At 46.2% G+C, this 18690-nt stretch overlaps 1 protein-coding gene across 1 annotated transcript in view; it reads left to right on the forward strand.

Moving 5' to 3' along the window:
• Window positions 1-485: 485 nt before the first annotated feature.
• The window catches only part of LOC126523616 (uncharacterized), a 43805-nt gene continuing 25600 nt past the window's right edge, over window positions 486-18690 (forward strand). Inside the window, exons 1-3 of the mRNA XM_050172212.2 lie at window positions 486-692; window positions 3663-3730; window positions 16564-16673. Of these exons, the coding sequence (XP_050028169.2) occupies window positions 649-692; window positions 3663-3730; window positions 16564-16673 (222 nt within the window). The 5' untranslated portion in view covers window positions 486-648. The remainder of the gene's footprint in view (window positions 693-3662; window positions 3731-16563; window positions 16674-18690) is intronic.

Consider the following 18690-nt stretch of genomic DNA (forward strand, 5'->3'; position numbering starts at 1 on the left):
GTGGTCTGTGGTCCCTTCGGCCTTTCGCTTAACGCTGTTTTCTACTCGTAATCATGAACCATCCAGCCCAAATGCGTACCTTACGACAAATAATCTCAATCAGTACAGCGCCTGCATATATGTAAAGTAAATAAACATTTGTAAATGGTTTAAAGCCAGCACACTTGCTTACTTTGCCATAGAACACAGTACACATATTACGTAGCAACAATTGAACAAGAGTGATAGCAACAATGCTGGTGCACACAAGGTTTGGAACAGTCATTATATTGACAACAAACAGCAGTACAAGAAGCAAGCGCATGCGTGCACAGATGCACCCGCGCACGCACTCACAAGCACGCACACACGTTCTTCTTGATCTTCACAGTACTAACTTCTGAGGAAGCCGTTTTATTCTAGCACTTTGCAGAAATATCAAGGCGATGCACGTAATGACGATACTCAGTACTCAGTAATCAGTGACGATTACTGAGTACTCAGTACTCAGTAATCGAGTGATATGTCTTCGTGTGCTACATGCGTACTTGCATCCGACATTGTTGTTGAACCCGGGATAGCTTTGTTGCTAGCCTTCCAAACAGACGTATCGGCATTTTCCGAGCATATTTCAATCAATTTCCCTGAAATTGAATTCCAGACGTGCCCATGGGTGTGTTCACCAAGCCAGTCTTCCGCAACAGCCAAAAGAAGTGAGTGCCCAGCAAGATGGAATTGACAAAACGAAGCCCGGAGAGTAAAAACCAGCATTGGAATCGGCATATCATGCACGGTACACGCAGTACAGTGGATGCCGTCACGGCTGCGATTAGTGCGGCTATTATAGCGCTTATGGCAACCGAGTGCATAGCTTGGTAATATAGGAGATTGGTTAAGGATGCACCCACTCGGAACCTTGGATCCATGTCAGCACGAGTTAGTCTGTGAAAGAAGCTCTTCTGCTAGGCCGTGTTTGTGACGCTAACGATGGCGTCCCCACGCTCTTGAAGGAAACTAAAAATCATTCGAGTGTTGCTAACATATAACTAGGGTACCGTATCACGTGACGCGAATTCCGTGCAGCGAAGCTATATAGCGAAGTTATGGTCTTTTGGAGTGTTGTATACTTGGCTACTCGGCTATTTGTTGATGGATTTGGCTGCAGTAAGCTACCGCCTACTGTTTCACCGGATCATGGCCTTTAGTTTCACTGGATTGTAAGTTTCTGTACATTTACCGATCGGCGCGAAGCGCGCCTAGTATCTTACAAGTCTTCAGTTTGTCACCGATCGTATAGCGAGAGAGTTTTGTCAATCGAGATTTAGCGCGTGACACGAACAGTGTTCTGCGTCTAAGATACACCCGAGCAGCCGCGATTAGTTTTTTAATGTACTGTGATATACATACAAATAAATGAAAAACTTGACCCGCGATAGCAGATCCACCGAGCGATGACTGTGCTTTCCGCCATTGTTGTTATCTGAGCATTCTCAGTCGCTCGGGCACAATTTCGTCCAATAAAATTTAAGGCTCTCAGCTCGCGGTCTTAGGTAGTGGTCGCAGTATGCAAGGTGTTAATATCATTGGATAGAGCTCTTACTATTCATGGCCTCGGTATGACCGTCGAGGGATGCCGATAAGCTGTTGAGCACAGTGAGGGGGCCACTTGGTTGAGAGAGGCTCAAGCAGAATGAGTGCTCGCATACTGTGATCCAAATTGTTGTTCTAACTTTACTACAGGTCGTTTAGTCTAGCGATGCTTTATATTCACTGGGGCTTGGCAATATGATCGTATTTGTTGGCGCGTGCGATCCGCCGAAGCAGCCGGCAGCTTCATTCGCACTATTTGCCTGAAAAAAAAAAGAAATATATATAATTATTGAAAATCATTTTAGCCTTTCTCGACTCTTGCCAAGTCGGAGTTTCAGCCAAGCTGATTCTTTAGAGCAGTTGAATCGCGAATTTCAGTGGTTTGTAGTTAAACAACACACTATAAAAACGTTGGGTGCAAGGTACTAGCCAGTTCGAAATCTTGCCGGCCTATAAAGCTTTTAGGCACTCGGAGAGCTTTCTTTACCAGGGAAGTAACTATCGCCTCACATTTTACTCTTGAGAACATTGTCCATACTGTTCCCCCATTTTCGCTAAATGTGATCTCGGTGGCGTTCACAGTTCCCAAGGCAGCGGGATAAATCCTGTATAGTTCGTAATGCGCACTTGTAACCAACGCTCGCCATCGCTTGCCTGTATACAACGTACTTGTTAGGGAAAAATTAGTCCGCATGCTTATGATTTCGTCTACATGTAACCTGCACCTAATTTTCACCTAATATGAAGAAGATGCTTCGTTTCGTTCAGCGATGACACCAGGGAAAGCTACTACAAATCCTGTATGAAGCATAAAATTATAGAAAAGACGAAAGCTTAGTAACTATGTGCAATGCTTTGGAGCACAATGTTCACTTTGCACGCCTCCCTTTTCACCATATCTGAAGTTAGTTTCATGCACAGTTGTTTCACGACTGTGGCAAACATTGCGGATAGCGGCACGACGACACTCAGCGACGCTTGCGTAGGTAATATTCTACTGGGGCTGCACTTACCCTACACAGATTAAGCATTCGTCGTGTATCAATTACAACACGCTTCCTCGTTTAATGAGATATATAGAACGCGATTACCACAAATAACCAGGAACTCATTCTATAACGCATAGGAATTGGGAGAAGACGAGTTATTCAATAATTACTTGGGAAGAACAATATATAAGCTTCGAAATTTCACTTCACTCATAAAGTCGCCCCCGCGTCCTTTATGAATATACGAAATCTCGGCAGTTTCTGGTCCTCCGAGAGAATAGGGGAAATCTAAGTGCATGCTTCGTGTAACAACTCTAAACAAGCCAAAAAACGATGGTGTAACAGTTTCGTCTATAACGTTAAATAAAACCGCATACTCCAACATCGGCCTTGATGCTGCCTTTAGAATTCGCCATATTTGTTCAAACGTATAGACTAGGTGAGTTATCGTTCTTTTTTTTTTTTCAGAATACCGCGAAAACTGGCGTATAATGTTTTTCCGTGCTTGTGTAGCCGCATAACAGCTTCTCTGTAAAAGCGAACATTGCGAGCACATTCCGCCATAGGAGCAGGAAGCTGCTGAAGAATAGCGGACGGAGTAGATATCAAAAGGAGAGAGAGAGAGAGAAAGAGAGAGGTGAACTACGTTGCAGAACGATGCGCACAAAAGAATGCATGAAACAGAAAAGCGGCAAGCACAAAATATGCTTTTCAAGATGCTAGGACTAAATAAAAAGAAAATTATGCGCGCTGAAGCAGCAGGTGAATTCTCTGACTCAAAAATGAGGAACACGTTACTCGTCGGGCTTAAGACAGCCGAAAACTCCATGCAAACTTCAAAATTGTCTTTCTAGAGAGGAAGACTCTGTAACTGAAGTATTTTCTTTTCTTTAGTGCTCTCATTTTTTTTTTTACCATCAGCGCTAATCATTCGATCATTTCAATATGCCCCGCGGTTATTTTAACAGCGGACCTGCGTACTTATTCTTTTAACTCGCCCGCAAACCAGCCTTCTTCAACTATCGGTTCAGATACTTTTGTTGTTATACTAGTTATGGATTGACTGAATGAACTAATTTCTGTTTCTCTTGCACACTGTCGCAGCCGCATATTTACTGCAGCCGCCGGCTACCTGGTGATGAGCGGGTTCATGAAGGCCTTGACAATGAGCGGTGAGTGGGCGCACTATTTATTCGCGCAGTCATTGCGTGCCGACTACCACAGGTGGTAACTCCCCTGAATAAACAGCTCTTTAGGAGCCGGGAGATTCCAGTGCACATACGCGAGCTTGCACAAGGAATCCCGCGCTCTCTGCCTTATATTGGGGATCAAAACAATTGAACATGGTAGCAACATGCGACAGACAGGCACACGCGCAAACTACTATCGCAGATGTATAAAAATGCGAGCAACTTGGACATGTAAAGACCGCGAAGCTGTAGCAGTCATTTTTCGCATTATACAATGAGTCATATAACATTAATTTTTGCCGCCACCTCAAACCTACACAAGACTCTGCGCTGTATCCGGTGGAGTTCCTTCGAAATATACGCGCGTAATTTCAATGCGCTTCTCACATGGGCGCCACCATGTTTCATGGGCGCCACCATATTGCTACGCAGTGGCGCCATCTATGGGCAGTCGGCATACTGGTTTGGGCGAGCGCATCGTTTTGCTTGGCAGGTATACGCTCGGCGGCAGTTTCTGTGGTTTGTATTCGCGCTCATGCGGTCTGTTTACTATGACATGGCGTCTATACGTGCAAAATGGTTCTGTGAGATGTACTGAAGTGGTTTAAGTCGGTTTGGCCGGACTTTCTGCTGACGTTGAGGCGGAGGGAGCACGTAGCGCGATGTGCGCGCGCATGTTTGAGCCTACAATCAGCCTCGCAGATCAATTGTGCATTTCCGATAGTTCCATTCACTAATGTGACCTTATTGCAGTATTATCCTCTAGTTCTAAGCTGCGGTTTAGGAGCCATGAAACATACGCGACGATCGTAACAGCGTGGGAGCCGTACCGCTACGATAGTCCTGAGCTGTGTTGTTATACTTTGACAAGCGTTCAAATCGGTAGCTGCAGATCACATTGCGTGACTACTTGGTTCTGTGTATGAGGTCTCCACCTATGAATAAAATAGTTTTGATTAGTAATAACAGCATACCTTACAGTGCGAGCTATACTTCTCCAGCAAAGCGACCGTTACGAACTGTGCGAGCATCCTAAGAAGTGATAGATGCTGGATTACAGATATATTTGTTCTATATAGCGTATTTTCCAAGCATGCGGCATCAATGTTCATAAATCTATAAACGTTGTGCGGCGTGACTATGCGAGCTCGTACTGTGGCGTTAGCCCGTTTTTCTTTCTTTTTCAAGAAAGAGGATGATAACAGAATTTTTTTTTTTCGGTTGTGTTCGTTCCATTTTCTACTCACACGTATTACGGAAATTTTGTCCTCAACAATAGCCAACGCTTCCTTATTATGCGATTCCTCTATATTTTATGGCTTTACAAGGCAAAAAGGCAGTGCTGACGCACATAGCTTGTAGATGTATCATGCTGGTTCACCAACCGCAGTGATCGCTGAGTCGAGCAGCGCCATCGGCCTCACGCAGGAAGGCTAGCGTAGACACATAGTGGTTTCAAGCTGTTACGAACGGCCTGCAAGGGTACCGAAGTACAAGATATTCCCAGCCAGCCGCACCGGTGGGGGTAGCGATATTCGGAGAACCAGACCTTAGAACGCGCCCGGCCCGCTGCGATGACTCTTTCTGGGAAAACAACGATGCGCTGTGACTAAACGTGGTCGGCGGACCAAGTATTGTTAGTGGATTCGCCGTGGCCGCCACGACTTGTTAGAAGCGGTGGAAAACCTGGGAGAAGATGTCTGGCAGCCGTCTCACGGTGCTTAAATGTCATGGACATACACGGCGGTCATTGTCTGCAGGGTCAACACTGGGCTGAAGAGGCGCCCACTCGGGGCAAGCACCACGTATCCTAGAACCCACTCACCTCGGCGTGGTCAGTCAAACCTGTGCGGAAGTGTGTGTAACCGTCCCCAATAAAGCCAGGTCGGCTACGATGATTTTGAACGCTCCGAGTTTGTAGCAGGTTGAACGGCCGTTTTTGCCTCACCCAGGGGTCTAGGGAGGACAGAGTGTCTATAAGCAGCTATTGTGTGGCTGCTGAGAGTGTATTCTTCTGGCAATCATGTTAAACTGATGAACTGTAACGCTCTGATGTAAATACTGTAAATAAACCCATATTCCTCGTTCTCGATGAGAAGAAGTCTCTCACTTCAACAACGTCCTCAGTGTGGATAACTTGGACGACGGCATGAGCCAGGTACCATGTATTTAATTCCCCACTCCAAATATTCCCACTGGCTGACAGCGGTAAGATGGACTTTGCGACGTGGTGCTGTGTCTGCTGTGAGTGCTTGGTTCTTCCTTTGACTCTCTAGGCTTCATTTCGTGTTTGTTTTGTTTCGAGCAGTAGGGGAGCTGGATTGTTGATTGTTAGCTAGGTTGTGTTTTCCTAGGTAGGTTTAGCGAGCAGGACCAAGGCAGTAAAGCAGCAATAATGGAGTTAAGTACACTGCTGAGAGACAAATTGTTGATTGTTGGTGAGGAACTGAGCCTGGAGGTACACAAGGCAATCCTCAAATGGGAATTAATGAAGCTGATTTCCGAACAGGTCAGTGAGGGCGACATTGAAATTGGGTTAGAACTTTTTAGGACAAGAGAAGGACGGGACGGAGAGGAATGCGAGAAATGTCGCGAGTTAAGAAAAATGCAACCTGAGCTTGAAAGCAAACGTTTGGAGCGGTCTTAAGGGAGTGAAGGGGCTCTGGGACGATCAAGTGAGGCAGAATCATACCGCATGGACAGGCTGTTAAAGCCATTTGAGGTCGGGAACGGCATGGGCTTGTTCCTTGGAAATTTCGAAAGGACTTGAGAGAAGATGAACTTCGGTCCGAGTACATGGCCACAGCGGTTGTTGTCTATGTTGCCGAGTGAGGCTGTGGAAGTAATCGCCAGAATCAGTGCACAGGATGCATATGATTATTCAAAGTGTAAGGCTAGTCTTTGGAAAACGTACCCCCTTTCAGCCGAAGCTTTCCGGTACAGGCAAGGAGGATAGCGAGGGATATCCGGAGTTTGCATATGGCTTAAAGTCAAACCTAGTCAAGTGGCTGAAAAGTGCGGAAGCGTACGAGAGCAGAGCCATGCTTGTTGAATGCATGTGTCTAGAGCAGTTTTACAAAAGCATCCCCCAATCTTTGAAGCTGTGGCTGCAAGACAGAGGAAATGTAAACAATGTGGAAAGGGTGGCTCAATTAGCCGAAGAGTAAGCAATGCGTAGAAAGCTGAACGCCGAGGACGGAAATTGGGGCGGTCGTAATGGAGCGCGGAAACCATTTCCGTTCAAGAAGGGTTCGCAGACCAGACGACTGGAGCCTGTAGACGTGGAGGAAAAGCCCTCAGAAAAGAGCGAGGTGAAATCAAACGAGGAAACGGTACAAAAAGAGCAGAAAAGCAAGGCCGAATCTTTCAGACCGATCCGCTGCTATAAGTGCCACAAACTGGGGCATATCGCTGTAAACTGCGTGAAGACTAGCGCAGTTTTCTCCTACATGGATGAAAAAGACAAAAATATGGGAGTTTAAGCCCTTATCTTCATGACCTGCATGTTCATAATAAACCATGCCAGGTGCAGCGAGACAGTGCCGCCACTATGGACATTCTCCATCCGTTTTATGTGACGGTAGATGCCTTCACGGGAGAAGTAGCATGGGTCAAACAGGTTGCAGAAGAACACAACGTGTGTCTGCTCATGGCCAAAGTGAAAATCAGTGGACCGTTCGGGGAGGTCGTAACCGAGGATGCAATTTCCAAATTCTTGTCGCTGCAGTACCTTACACTTTTTTTCGGATTGCTCGGATGAGTTACTGCATGACAAAGGGCTTAACCTGGGAGAAGGCGTAGTGCAGGTGTTGACGCGAGGCCAAGCTCGTAAAATCGCGTCGCTTTCGGCTGAAAGTGAAAAAGCTGCTCCCCTGGAAGTAGCAAAAAAGGTAACTTCAGTAACCGAATCCGAGCTGGGCTCGATGGACAAAAAACAGTTGATGAAACCCTGCCAGCTGACCAGCTCAATGAGGGCATATCACTAGGGTGTCAAAGTTCACGCCTACAGGAAGAGCCATCTGACGCACTCGCAAGTGAGACAGGGTCGTTACTATCACCGGCCTCAAAGAACATTGATCAGCTCTTACGTCTGGACAGAGTGTCACTGCCAGCCGAGGGAAAGAATGATGGCAGCTTAGCTAAATTGCATCATACAGCTAAAGAAGGCATTGCTAGGCGCAACGTGACGGTACAAAAGAGAGGAGGGTATTTGTATCGGCACTACAGAGAACGAAAGGGTAGGATTCTAGATAAGTTAGTCGTACCTACTAAGCACAGGGAGGATCTTTTGAGTCTCTGTCATAGAAATTGGTGGTCTGGCCACCTAGGCATAAAAAAATCAAAGGAAAGATTGCTTCTGGAATAATACTGGCCTGGCTGTTTCAAAGACGTAGAAAACTTTGTAAGATCATAAAACTTTGTGGCCCACGCAGGATTCCGTAAAGACTACTTAACAATAGACCATATTCACACTGTCAATCAGGTGACAGAGAACTTTGCGGAATATAATCAACCTTTATATATAGCTTTCACTGATTACGAGAAAGCGTTTGATTCAGTCGAAACCAGCGTCATGGAGGCATTACGGAATCAGGGTGTAGACGAGCCGTATGTAAAAATACTGAAAGATATCTGTATCGGCTCCACAGCCACCGTAGTGCTCCATAAAGAAAGCAACAAAATCCCAATAAAGAAAGGCGTCAGGCAGGGAGATACGATCTCTCCAATGCTATACACAACGTGTTTACAGGAGGTATTCAGAGACCTGGATTGGGCGGAACTGGGGATAAGAGTTAATGGAGAATACCTTAGTAACTTGCGATTTGCTGTTGATGTTGCATTGCTTAGTAACTCAGGGGACTAATTGCAATGCATGCTTACTGACCTAGAGACGCAAAGCAGAAGGGTGGATATAAAAAATTTATCTGCAGAAAACTAATGTAATGTTTAACAGTTTCGGAAGAGAACAGCAGTTTACGATAGATAGCGAGGCACTGGAAGTAGTAAGGGAATACATCTACTTAGGACCAGTATTGACCGCTGATCCGAATCACGAGACTGAAATAATCAGAAGAATAAGAATGGGCTTGGGGTGCGTTTGGCAGGCATTCTCAGATTATGAACAACAGGTTGCCATTATCCCTCAAGAGAAAAGTGTATAACAGCTGTGTCTTACCAGTACTCACGTACGGGGCCGAAACCTGGAGGCTTACGAAAAGGGTTCTACTTAAACTGAGGACGATGCAACGATCTATAGAAAGAAGAATGATAGGTGTAACGTTAAGGGATAAGAAAAGAGCAGATTGGGTGAACAAACGCGAGTTAATCACATCTTAGTTAAAATCAAGAAAAAGAAATGGGCATGGGCACGACATGTAATGAGGAGGGAAGATAACAGATGGTCATTAAGGGTTACGGACTAGATTCCAAGGGAAGGCAAGCGTACCAGGGGGTGGCAGAAAGTTAGGTGCGCGGATGAGATTAAGAAGTTTGCAGGGACATGACCACAATTAGTACATGACCGGGGTAGTTGGCGATGTATGACAGAGGCCTTTGGCCTGCAGTGGGCGTAACCAGGCTGGTGATGATCATGATGATGATGATGATGACAATGATGATGATAATGATGATGATGATGATGATGATGATGATGATGATGATGATGATGATGATGATGATGATGATGATGATGATGATGATGATGATGATGATGATGATGATGATGATGATGTGAATGTGTTGTACCGGCGGTACAAAACAAATTTCAAAGGTGAACATGTTCCTGTGAAGCCTTTGTTGAAAGATTTAGTGACGGTGGAATAAAAGCCATCTCTAGGACCACATCTAGAACTCTCTTGGAGCATAGTAGACATCAGAAAAATTCCGATTTGGCAAAATTTAATGCGAAATGCTGGATCGCACTGCGTTTCGGTGGTCGCGGGGTGCGCCTTCCGTTGGGGTGTTCCTTTACTGCCGCAAATGCCGCCGATCTCTGAGGCTTCATACTTTGCACGTCGCGCAAGAGAAACAAATAAGCAGTTAGTGCGTTGATAAATATGATAAGGAGTGCTGAGGGGTTATATGGGTCTGATCATGGTTAATAATGGTTGGAGAGGGCCGGTAAGGTATTTAAAAGCGATAAGGGGTTTTAGTGGTTGGAGCAATTCTGATAAGGATAATAAGCACCTATAAATGTTATAAGCGTTGGATCGAGTGCGATAGACTTCGTAAGGGCCTATAGAAGTGGATAAGAGTTGTATCATGTTAGATAAGGTTGATAATGAAGAACCAGCGCAAGAGGGGATACAGAACACAAGAAAGGCGACAAGGACAAGTGCTGTTTACCACAGTCGACAAAGCCCGTCGAACTAGAAATAAACTGAGGCAAGGTGTGAAACCGGCTAGTTGATATTGTCGCCTTTCTTGGGTTCTGCATCCCCTTTTGCGCTGGTTACATCATTATGGAATACTACGTAGCCTGGTCTGACACCAAGGTTGATAAGGACAGATAAGGGTTGATAAGGGTCGAATCGATTGCGTTAAGGTCAATGCCTACCGAAAACGGTTGATAAGGATCCGATTTATTCCGATAAGTTTGATAAGGGTTGGATCTACTTCGATAAGGCTGATAACCACCGACAAAAGTTGATGAGGGTTTATACTGGTCGGATCAAGATTCATAACATTGATAATGACACCGGGCTCTCGGGAAATGAGTAAGTGGCAGAATGCACGCATACCTAGACACATGCCAGAGGTGTTGCTGCGTGAATTTAGCAGCTAAATGTTGTTTTACTGCTTGATCGGTGTTTCCTTTTTTCATCATACTTCTTCGCGACCAGACGGAATTCTATGAGTCCTTGAATTTCAACACGCACGCACCCGTATTCTACACCGGTTCTATTGATACCGGCTGCACGTTTCACCGACGTGGTCATGCGGTTGTGTCGAGGCTCCGATGCATACAGACCTTGTAGATGCCTCTCGTTGCATTAGCCACTGAGCATGCCGCAGGCCTTCGCCAACACCCAAGCAAACCACTTTGGAATTTCAATGAAAGGCTTTGCTGTAAGAGGAGTAATCACGGGAAGAGCACCGAAGCATGATCCTTCGCGTTCTCTTTTTTGCGCTCGTGGCTTCAAGCGTTCTGGTTATATTATTTATACCCCTTTTTGTTTCGAAATGTTCGAGCACTCGCAGGTTTCTTAATTGAGCGAGGAAATTAGTGCCTGCGCGCGTTATTTTCTTTATTATTTGAGATAAGCTACAGGCCCATTAGGCAATATTTAGTAACAAAACATTTTACACAATGCAAACGCAATCAGTTCGTAATGATTCGCTATGCGTAATTAATGCCGAATTCTCGCATTCAAACCGCAATATACGCAATATACGCAATATACGCAATATGATCAGTTTGCAAAATTGCAAATCAATTTGAAGGACAAAAGCTTATGCACATCTACGTACCGACCATAATTATTGCGCTGGCTGAACCACTATACTTGTAGCTTTCGTGGATTCAAGTGTCAGAATTCTCTTTACTAAGTTCTACTCGGAACAATAGAGTAGTTAAGCAAACCGTCCGCTGCGCTCGCTTCATCAGCTTGTCTGCTTCGCCGCTCGGAAGCTGGAACGCGTGATTATGTGAACCCTATTGCTCGGCAGATTGGATAACGACTCGAAGAGAAGAAATTAAAGTGTCAGTAATGCAGTTCGTGTTTTTCCTCCGCTATATTTTTGCTAACTACTTCATCTTTGACTTGTAACCCTGATTTTTTTTACATCTGGTGTTTTCTTTTACTTCTCGTTCTGAAACTTAGCGCCTGCCCTCCATTTAGTTTATTTAATCCTTCTTACAATTCGCTTTATCGTTCCACTAATATGCATCTCTTGAAGTGAGTGCTGCCTTTGTAACGGCGGCAACATTTAAAGCTACCGAGGCCAGCGAGAACCAAAGGCCTTGTGTACTTCGAGCGGAAAACGACAGGCACTGGTTGGAAAAGGTGGCGCCAACTCCGGTTGGGAACATCAACATCATCATCAGCCTGGTTAGGCCCACTGCAGGCCAAAGGCCTCTGCCATACATCTCCAACTACCCCGGTCATGTACTAATTGTGGCCATGTTGTCCCTGCAAACTTCTTAATCTCATCCGCCCACCTAACTTTCTGCCGCCCTCTGCTACGCTTCCCTTCCCTTGGAATTCACTACGTAACCCTTAATGACCATCGGTTATCTTCCCTCCTCATTACATATCCTGCCCATGCCCATTTCTTTTTTTTTTATTTCAAATAAGCGGTAATCAACTCGCGTTTGTTGTCTCACCCAATCTGCTGTTTTTTTATCCCTTAAAGTTACACCTACCGTTCTTCTTTCCATAGCTCGCGGTTGGGAACAGTTGTGCTTTAATCAAGAAACCCTGCCGGAGTTTGGCGCACGTATGCTTTAAACCAGAAATCATGTCGGCGCTGATACGAACTACTGCTTCAACTCAGAAATCTTGCCGAAATCGGTTCGTAGTTGTGCTTTAAATTAGAAATGTTGCCCGAGTTGGGCCGGAAGTATGCTATAAACAAGAGTTGTTGCTGTAGTTGGGGCGCAGTTATACTTCATATAATAAATATTGCCGGAGTTGGGTGGAGCTAGGCTTTAAATGAGAAATCTTTCCGGAGTTGAGCCGGAGTTGCGTGATGAATCAGATTATTTGCCTAGAGTTGGGTGTTGTGCTTTAAATAAAAATTGTTGCCGTAGTTGGGCTGCAGGTATGTTTTACATGAGAAGTCTTGCCGGAGTCGGGCTCGGGTTGCGCGTTGATTCACAAATGTTGCCTTGAGCTAGGTGTCATGCTTTACATTAAAATCCTTGCCGGAGATAGGCCGGAGGTATGCTTTAAATCAAAGTTGTTGCCGTAGTTGTCCCACAGCTTTACTTTATACCTGAAATCTTGCCATAGTTCAGGCTTAGTAGTGCATTAAATCAGAAATCATGCCAAAGTTTAGTAGCAGTGGCGCATTAAATCAGAAATCTAACCGAAATTGGTTCGGAGTTCTCCTTTCAATTAGAAATCTTGCCGGAGTTGGGCTGAAGGTGTGCTTCAAATCAGAAATCTTGCCGGAGTTGTGTGGAGTTCTTTAAATCGTAAATCTTGCCGATGTTGAGCGTTAGTAGTGCATTAAATCAGAAATCATGGTCGAGATTAGTCGTAGTTGTGACTTAAATGAGAAATGTTGCTGATGTAGAGCCGGAGTATTGCTTCAAATGAGAAATCTCACCAGAGTTGGGGTTTAAATAAGAAAACCTGCCGGGGTTGAGCTGGACGTATGCTTTATATTAGAAATCTTGCCAGTGTTTGGTGCAGTTTAGCTTTAAATCCCATATCGTTCCGGATTTGGGTCGGAGTTGCACTTTAAGCTAAATGTTGCCGGAGTTGGGCCGGCGGTGTACTTGAAGTACAAAATTTTGGCGGAGCTGGGCGGAGTTGTGCTTTAAATCAGAATTCTTGCCGGAGTTGAGCCGTACTTGAACCATAGTAGTGCATTAAATAAGAAATCATGTATAAGTTGAGCCGTAGCAGTGCATTAAATCAGAAATCTTGCCGGAGTTGAGCCATACTTGAACCATAGTAGTGCATCAAATAAGAAATCATGCATAAGTTGAGCCGTAGCAGTGCATTAAATCAGAAATCTTGCAGAGTTGAGTCGGAGTATCGCTTCAAATCAGATATCTAGCCCGAACTGGGTAGGAGTTGTGCTTTAAATTACAATTGTTGCTGGAGTTGGGCAGGAGGTGTGCTTTAAATCAGAGATGTCGCTGCAGTTGGGTCGCAGGTATACTTTACATCGGAAATCTTGCAGAAGTTAGGTGAAGTTGCGCGTTAAATAAGAAATCTTGCGTGGATTGAACCGGAGTTGCACTTTAAATCAGAAATGATGCCGAAGTAGGGCCGGAGGTATGCTTGAAATCAGAAATCTTGCTGTAGTTGGGAGGAGTTGCGCTTTAACTCAGTAACCTTGGAGGAGTTGAGCCGTATCAATGAATTAAATGAGAGAACATGCCCAGATGAGCCGTAGTAGTGCAATAAAGCAGGAATCTTACCGGAGCTAGGTCTGAGTATTGCTTCAAATTATAAATATAGCCGTAACTGGGTCGGAGTTCTGCCTTAAATTAGGAATCTTGCTGTAATTGAGCCGGAGGTATGCTTTGAATCAGAAATGATGCCATTGTTGGGCCGCAGGTAGGCTTTATATCGTAAACCTAAGAAAAATCAGTTCCGTGTTTTACATGCATATGAATAGGTGACGTAGCAGTTGGGGCCGAGCTAAAGCTTGCTCAACTTTCTTTGGTTCTTTCAGCCATTTTCGCGGTTGATTGGTGGTCTTATTGGTAGGTCAGTCGATGGTTATAGGTTGGTGTTCTGTGGTCGGGACGGGGCAGAGGAGTTTGTTCGTTCGCTCTCTCTGTCACTAACTCTCCCTCTATTGTTCATACCTTCGCTTGTTCTTTCGGACTATTCGCTTACATTGACAATCATGGTCGACGTTTTCTGCAAATAGCTTGTCTTTCATGACAAAAACTGAGACGTAGCGTGTCAGTGTTTTGCGCTACATGACACTAGGGTGATGAGGGTATCCGAGGGGTCGAGTTTATATCACCAGCGTTCCCTTGAAGCTGAAGAAAGCGTAGCTGAAATAAACGTGTCTTAAAGTGGAGTTTGCTTTTACACGGAAATTGTCGCTTGTCGCTGGTTTCTCGGCGGATATATGCACATCGTGGGTAACTTATTATGTACTGGCCGTTGTATTGCCGAGTACGCAACTTGGGCCACTGGGACTGTGTCCGAATAGACAACTTGCCGCCATCTGCTGTTTGGCATATTCGACAACTTGTGTCACAGGTTATCTGACATTTGGCATGAATCTGAACACACAACTTCAACACAGGGTACATGCAACTGGGTGAGTGTGCACTATTCCCACAACAAGCATCACGCATCAAGCAGCGCCTGCGTTCTCGTGATGAAGGTACCGCACAGCCACAATCGCCGTGGCTATGCTCGCGGAATCCGCTACTGCGGCTACTTCGCTGACAAGAAACGCGCCATTTCGATTCCAGCATTGTGTTGGACCTGGGTGTTTTGTAATGTTATTAGCATTCTTCGGGAATTCCCTGAAATTTCAGGCGACTACATCTTACGCTTTTCCTGCCACGTTGGGTCACTCGGTCGTCCATGATGTGAAGCATCGGGCTGTTGTGCCGAGGGAACACCGTTCGAAACCCACCGTCGGATCAACTTGAGTCGATGGGTAGGCTCCACTGGGCATGTGTCGCTCTGCAACTAACATAATCGACGCCCACGTCGGTCACTTGGCAGGTGCCACTGGATGTGTTCCACTCTTCAGTGACACATGAATCGTTAAAGATTTCTCCCGTGCTGGGCATGATCGAACCCACGGCATGTATATCGAGACAACGTTGTCGCCTGGGTATCCATTCTCTCAGGAGCCACGCGAGGATTTCACGGTGGTGCCGCTAAATGGCGCAACGTGCCCAGTGCGAAGTGCGATAGAGGAGCCCGGCTCCAGTAGACGCCTCATGCGGGACGTGTATTGGCCTTGGCAATATGATTTGTGGCAACGTTGCCTCAGTGCGAATTGCATTAACGTCGACATTCATTGCGGCTTATATTCTCACGGAATTATTGGTTGTAGCGTATCTATAGAAAAGAAGAATGAAAGAGCACAATATACAACTTAACCTCTGGCAGCAGTCGTACCCGTTACCACAACATTCTGAGCTGTGTGTTCTACCAATCTTGCAATGCCGGCACCTAAATCAGGCGCCAAAATTACAAATCTGCAACTCTGCACGAAAAATACACGTCTGAGCTCTATTACGCGCATCCGTTTAGCGTCTGAAACCGACAAATTAGATGTATTAGTTGGCAGCTTATGCAGAATTGTCATAATATTTCAGCTCTTTTCGCAATGTTCTGCTTGCAAATTTCTTTCTGCTGCAGATTTCCCAGCTTGTTGAGTTTACGGCGTCAAAACATATTTCTATGGCTCATTTACAAAGTTCTAAATTTCATACCTGAGCCTTTCTAAGTCTTAAAAATTTATTCAACATTTTTAGGCACAATTATTCAAGATAACCAAAGGAATCTACTGCCTGCAGTCGGTAGACCAGAACATCAGCCGTATCAAGTTCAATGCTTGAGATACTGTTTATGTTAGTTTATGTTGGGACCTCCAGAGTTAAAGTCGCTTAGTGTTTTAATTTGAAATGTAGAAGCTATAAGCAAAAGGCTAACAAACGCGCGAAAATCATATTGACATTTGCCAGCACTGTGGACAAGTGGAGGGCTGACAAATGTGAGCTTGAATGTTAATGCATTTGGAAACTAATACTTCGCACAAATTTATCAATACTGCTTAAATAAATATGGTTGCATCACTGCTTTGATGCCAGTTTTCAAGATAAGACGCGTGCCATGTAGTCATTGAGCCCAACGTGAAAAAGTTCAAGTTGTTTTTAATCCCATCATGCTACATAGCTTGTTGTCTTTCAAGTTACGCAATAGTCATCTTTCAAACAGGTAGGCCGATGCTGACAGGATTCAGCCTTTTTCTATAGTATAAGCGGGCGCTAAATGCTCCCAAAAAAAAAATTATCGTAAGCTCAGGAAAAGCCTGTGGAAAAAAAGTTCAGCTCCCAGAAAAACAAGAAAGAAAAAGGTAGTTTACAGTAGGAGACTCAAGGCTAGAGAAAGGGAGGTGGTTTCCTCTGTAAGTGGCACATTTGAATGCGTTTGCAGGTGCCATGGTCTCTGACGGCATATTGATGCCTGAGAACTGGGTCGGCTACTCGTGGTCGAGGAAGATGGAGAGGTATGCCACCTGCATGATGGCAGACCGAAAGAAAAACGTGAGTGAGCGCCGCGCATATCGTCACTACGTTCCGTTCGTTTTGTTGGTTGGCTTGCCTACGAGGGCAGAAGCTTGAACATATGGGCGAGAGTGTGTGGAAGTCGCGCGTGTTTTTTTAGAGCGCAGCTCTTTGGCGTCCGTTCCTGGGTTTCGCGTCGTCGTCGGCGTTGTCGTCGGCCTCGTAACCAGATCCGCCCCCCTTTCATCCCCCCAGCGCTAGCAGCGACCGACTGATACCGCTGGATGCCGCTGACGCCGCTAGAGAGTCAAGATAACGTGACTGCATAGAACACCGTCGCCGCCATGCAGAAAGAGGAGGAAAGGGTCCCCCCCCCCTGTTCTTGTGTGGCGGATAGGGTGCTCTTCAGTTGCCGACGCGCCGGTTATTTCACGTAGGCCCCGGCACGTCGACGAATACGTGACCACCTTCCCACGGCTAGACCTGGTTCTTAGCGCTGCGGAAGCGAGGGTATCATATTGTTTGTGTCGGCATCGGCGGCGTTGTCCCTGAAACCAACTCCGCAGCTGGGGTTGACTCACTATCGGCGTCAGCGGCATCAGTCAGTCGCTGCTATCTCTTCCCTCCTCCCTTTATCGTGTTGTCCGCTTCCTGCGCGCGCTTCTGCCCCCATCGTTTGCCGCTGGGTGTACACGCCGCCCCCCTCCCCCCTCTTCCTGCGAGTCTCCGGTTGTCAAAGCGCCGGCTCGAACTTAATTCCTTTCTTCGCTCCTCCTCCAATGCAACCCCTGTGCGGTGGCAATCAGAGAGCCAGATCGGTGGCGGCGGATCTGTATATGTGCACCGCCCGAGCCGAAATTGCCGCTGCCGTTCGCCCTGTGCGGTGGCAATCAGAGAGCCAGATCGGTGGCGGCTTGACATAAAGACAAACAGCAATTTCCTAACACTTATGCGGGAGAACATCCCGTTCCTCTCGCTCGTAACGCGTCCCACGGCTGTGACAACCTCGCGAGGCACTTGTATAGATCTCTTCTTTGAGAATCAAGCATTGGTGTACCAAGTCGAACATATATCAGTCTATTTCTCCGACCACAAAGCTTCCGTCATGACTGTCAAGAACTGTTAGTGGAGTCTTTGTTAAAGGAATACGTGTGAAAAATAAAAAAAAAATTCTGTGATAGCGCATACATGTGTTGCTCGATTTCTTTGCCTCAATCTATCGAAAAGGTGAAACAGCTTATTTGCTGCGCTCAAATTTCGCATTAGGAAGTAACGTAATCGTCGGTAATTTTTTAATATTGCGATACCAATTATACAGACAGTCCAGGCGCATTTCTGCCGTCGCTTTCGCCGTCGCCGTGAAGTTTCGTATAAAGTCTAAGGGCGGTAACAACTTCGGCTTGCGCCATACCCTGTATGTGCAAGTGAAAGCGTGCGAGGGTGAGCCGGCGGACGCGGCTCAATCTCGCATGCGCGAGCGAGGACGGCGGTAGACGGAAAACACCTTAAAATTCGCAAAGTATTGCCACGCTTTGAAGCACGCCGCCTCCTCCTCGCGCGCTCTGGCCGAGGCCAACGACGCGTCGCTATTAGCCCAATAGCATCACGTGGGCCCTCGCGCCGCGCATCAGTGCAATTTTTCCTCGAGAAGCATCTACTGAGTGGCGAGGAGCGCATGTTGGCGCTGTTGCTACGTTCGAGCAGCGCAGGCAGCGCCACGGTCGAGAAGGGAGCGTGAAAGAGAGGAGGATCGAGGAGGAGTGAAGGCGGAGGAGGAGACTGTCGCTACTTTACGAAGTTTAAGGGGTTTTAGGTAGACGTAGAGCAAGAAGCACGCCCTCTCCTGTCGCGCGCAAGAAACGGGGCTAAGGTGAGGGAGAGGGGGAAGGGCGTTCTTCTCCGACCGCTGCTGCTTACGGTGCGGACATGCGCATGCATGGCCACGCCGTAATCTGCGACGGGGCCAAAATGTGCGCCCGCTCGTGCCTCATCTTCAAAGCGATCGGCGATGTTTGCAGAGTTTGCGTGGTGCCGGTTGCTTCGTATTCGCTGTGCT

Source organism: Dermacentor andersoni, chromosome 6, assembly GCF_023375885.2.
Source record: "Dermacentor andersoni chromosome 6, qqDerAnde1_hic_scaffold, whole genome shotgun sequence".
Taxonomy (NCBI): Eukaryota; Metazoa; Arthropoda; class Arachnida; order Ixodida; family Ixodidae; genus Dermacentor; species Dermacentor andersoni.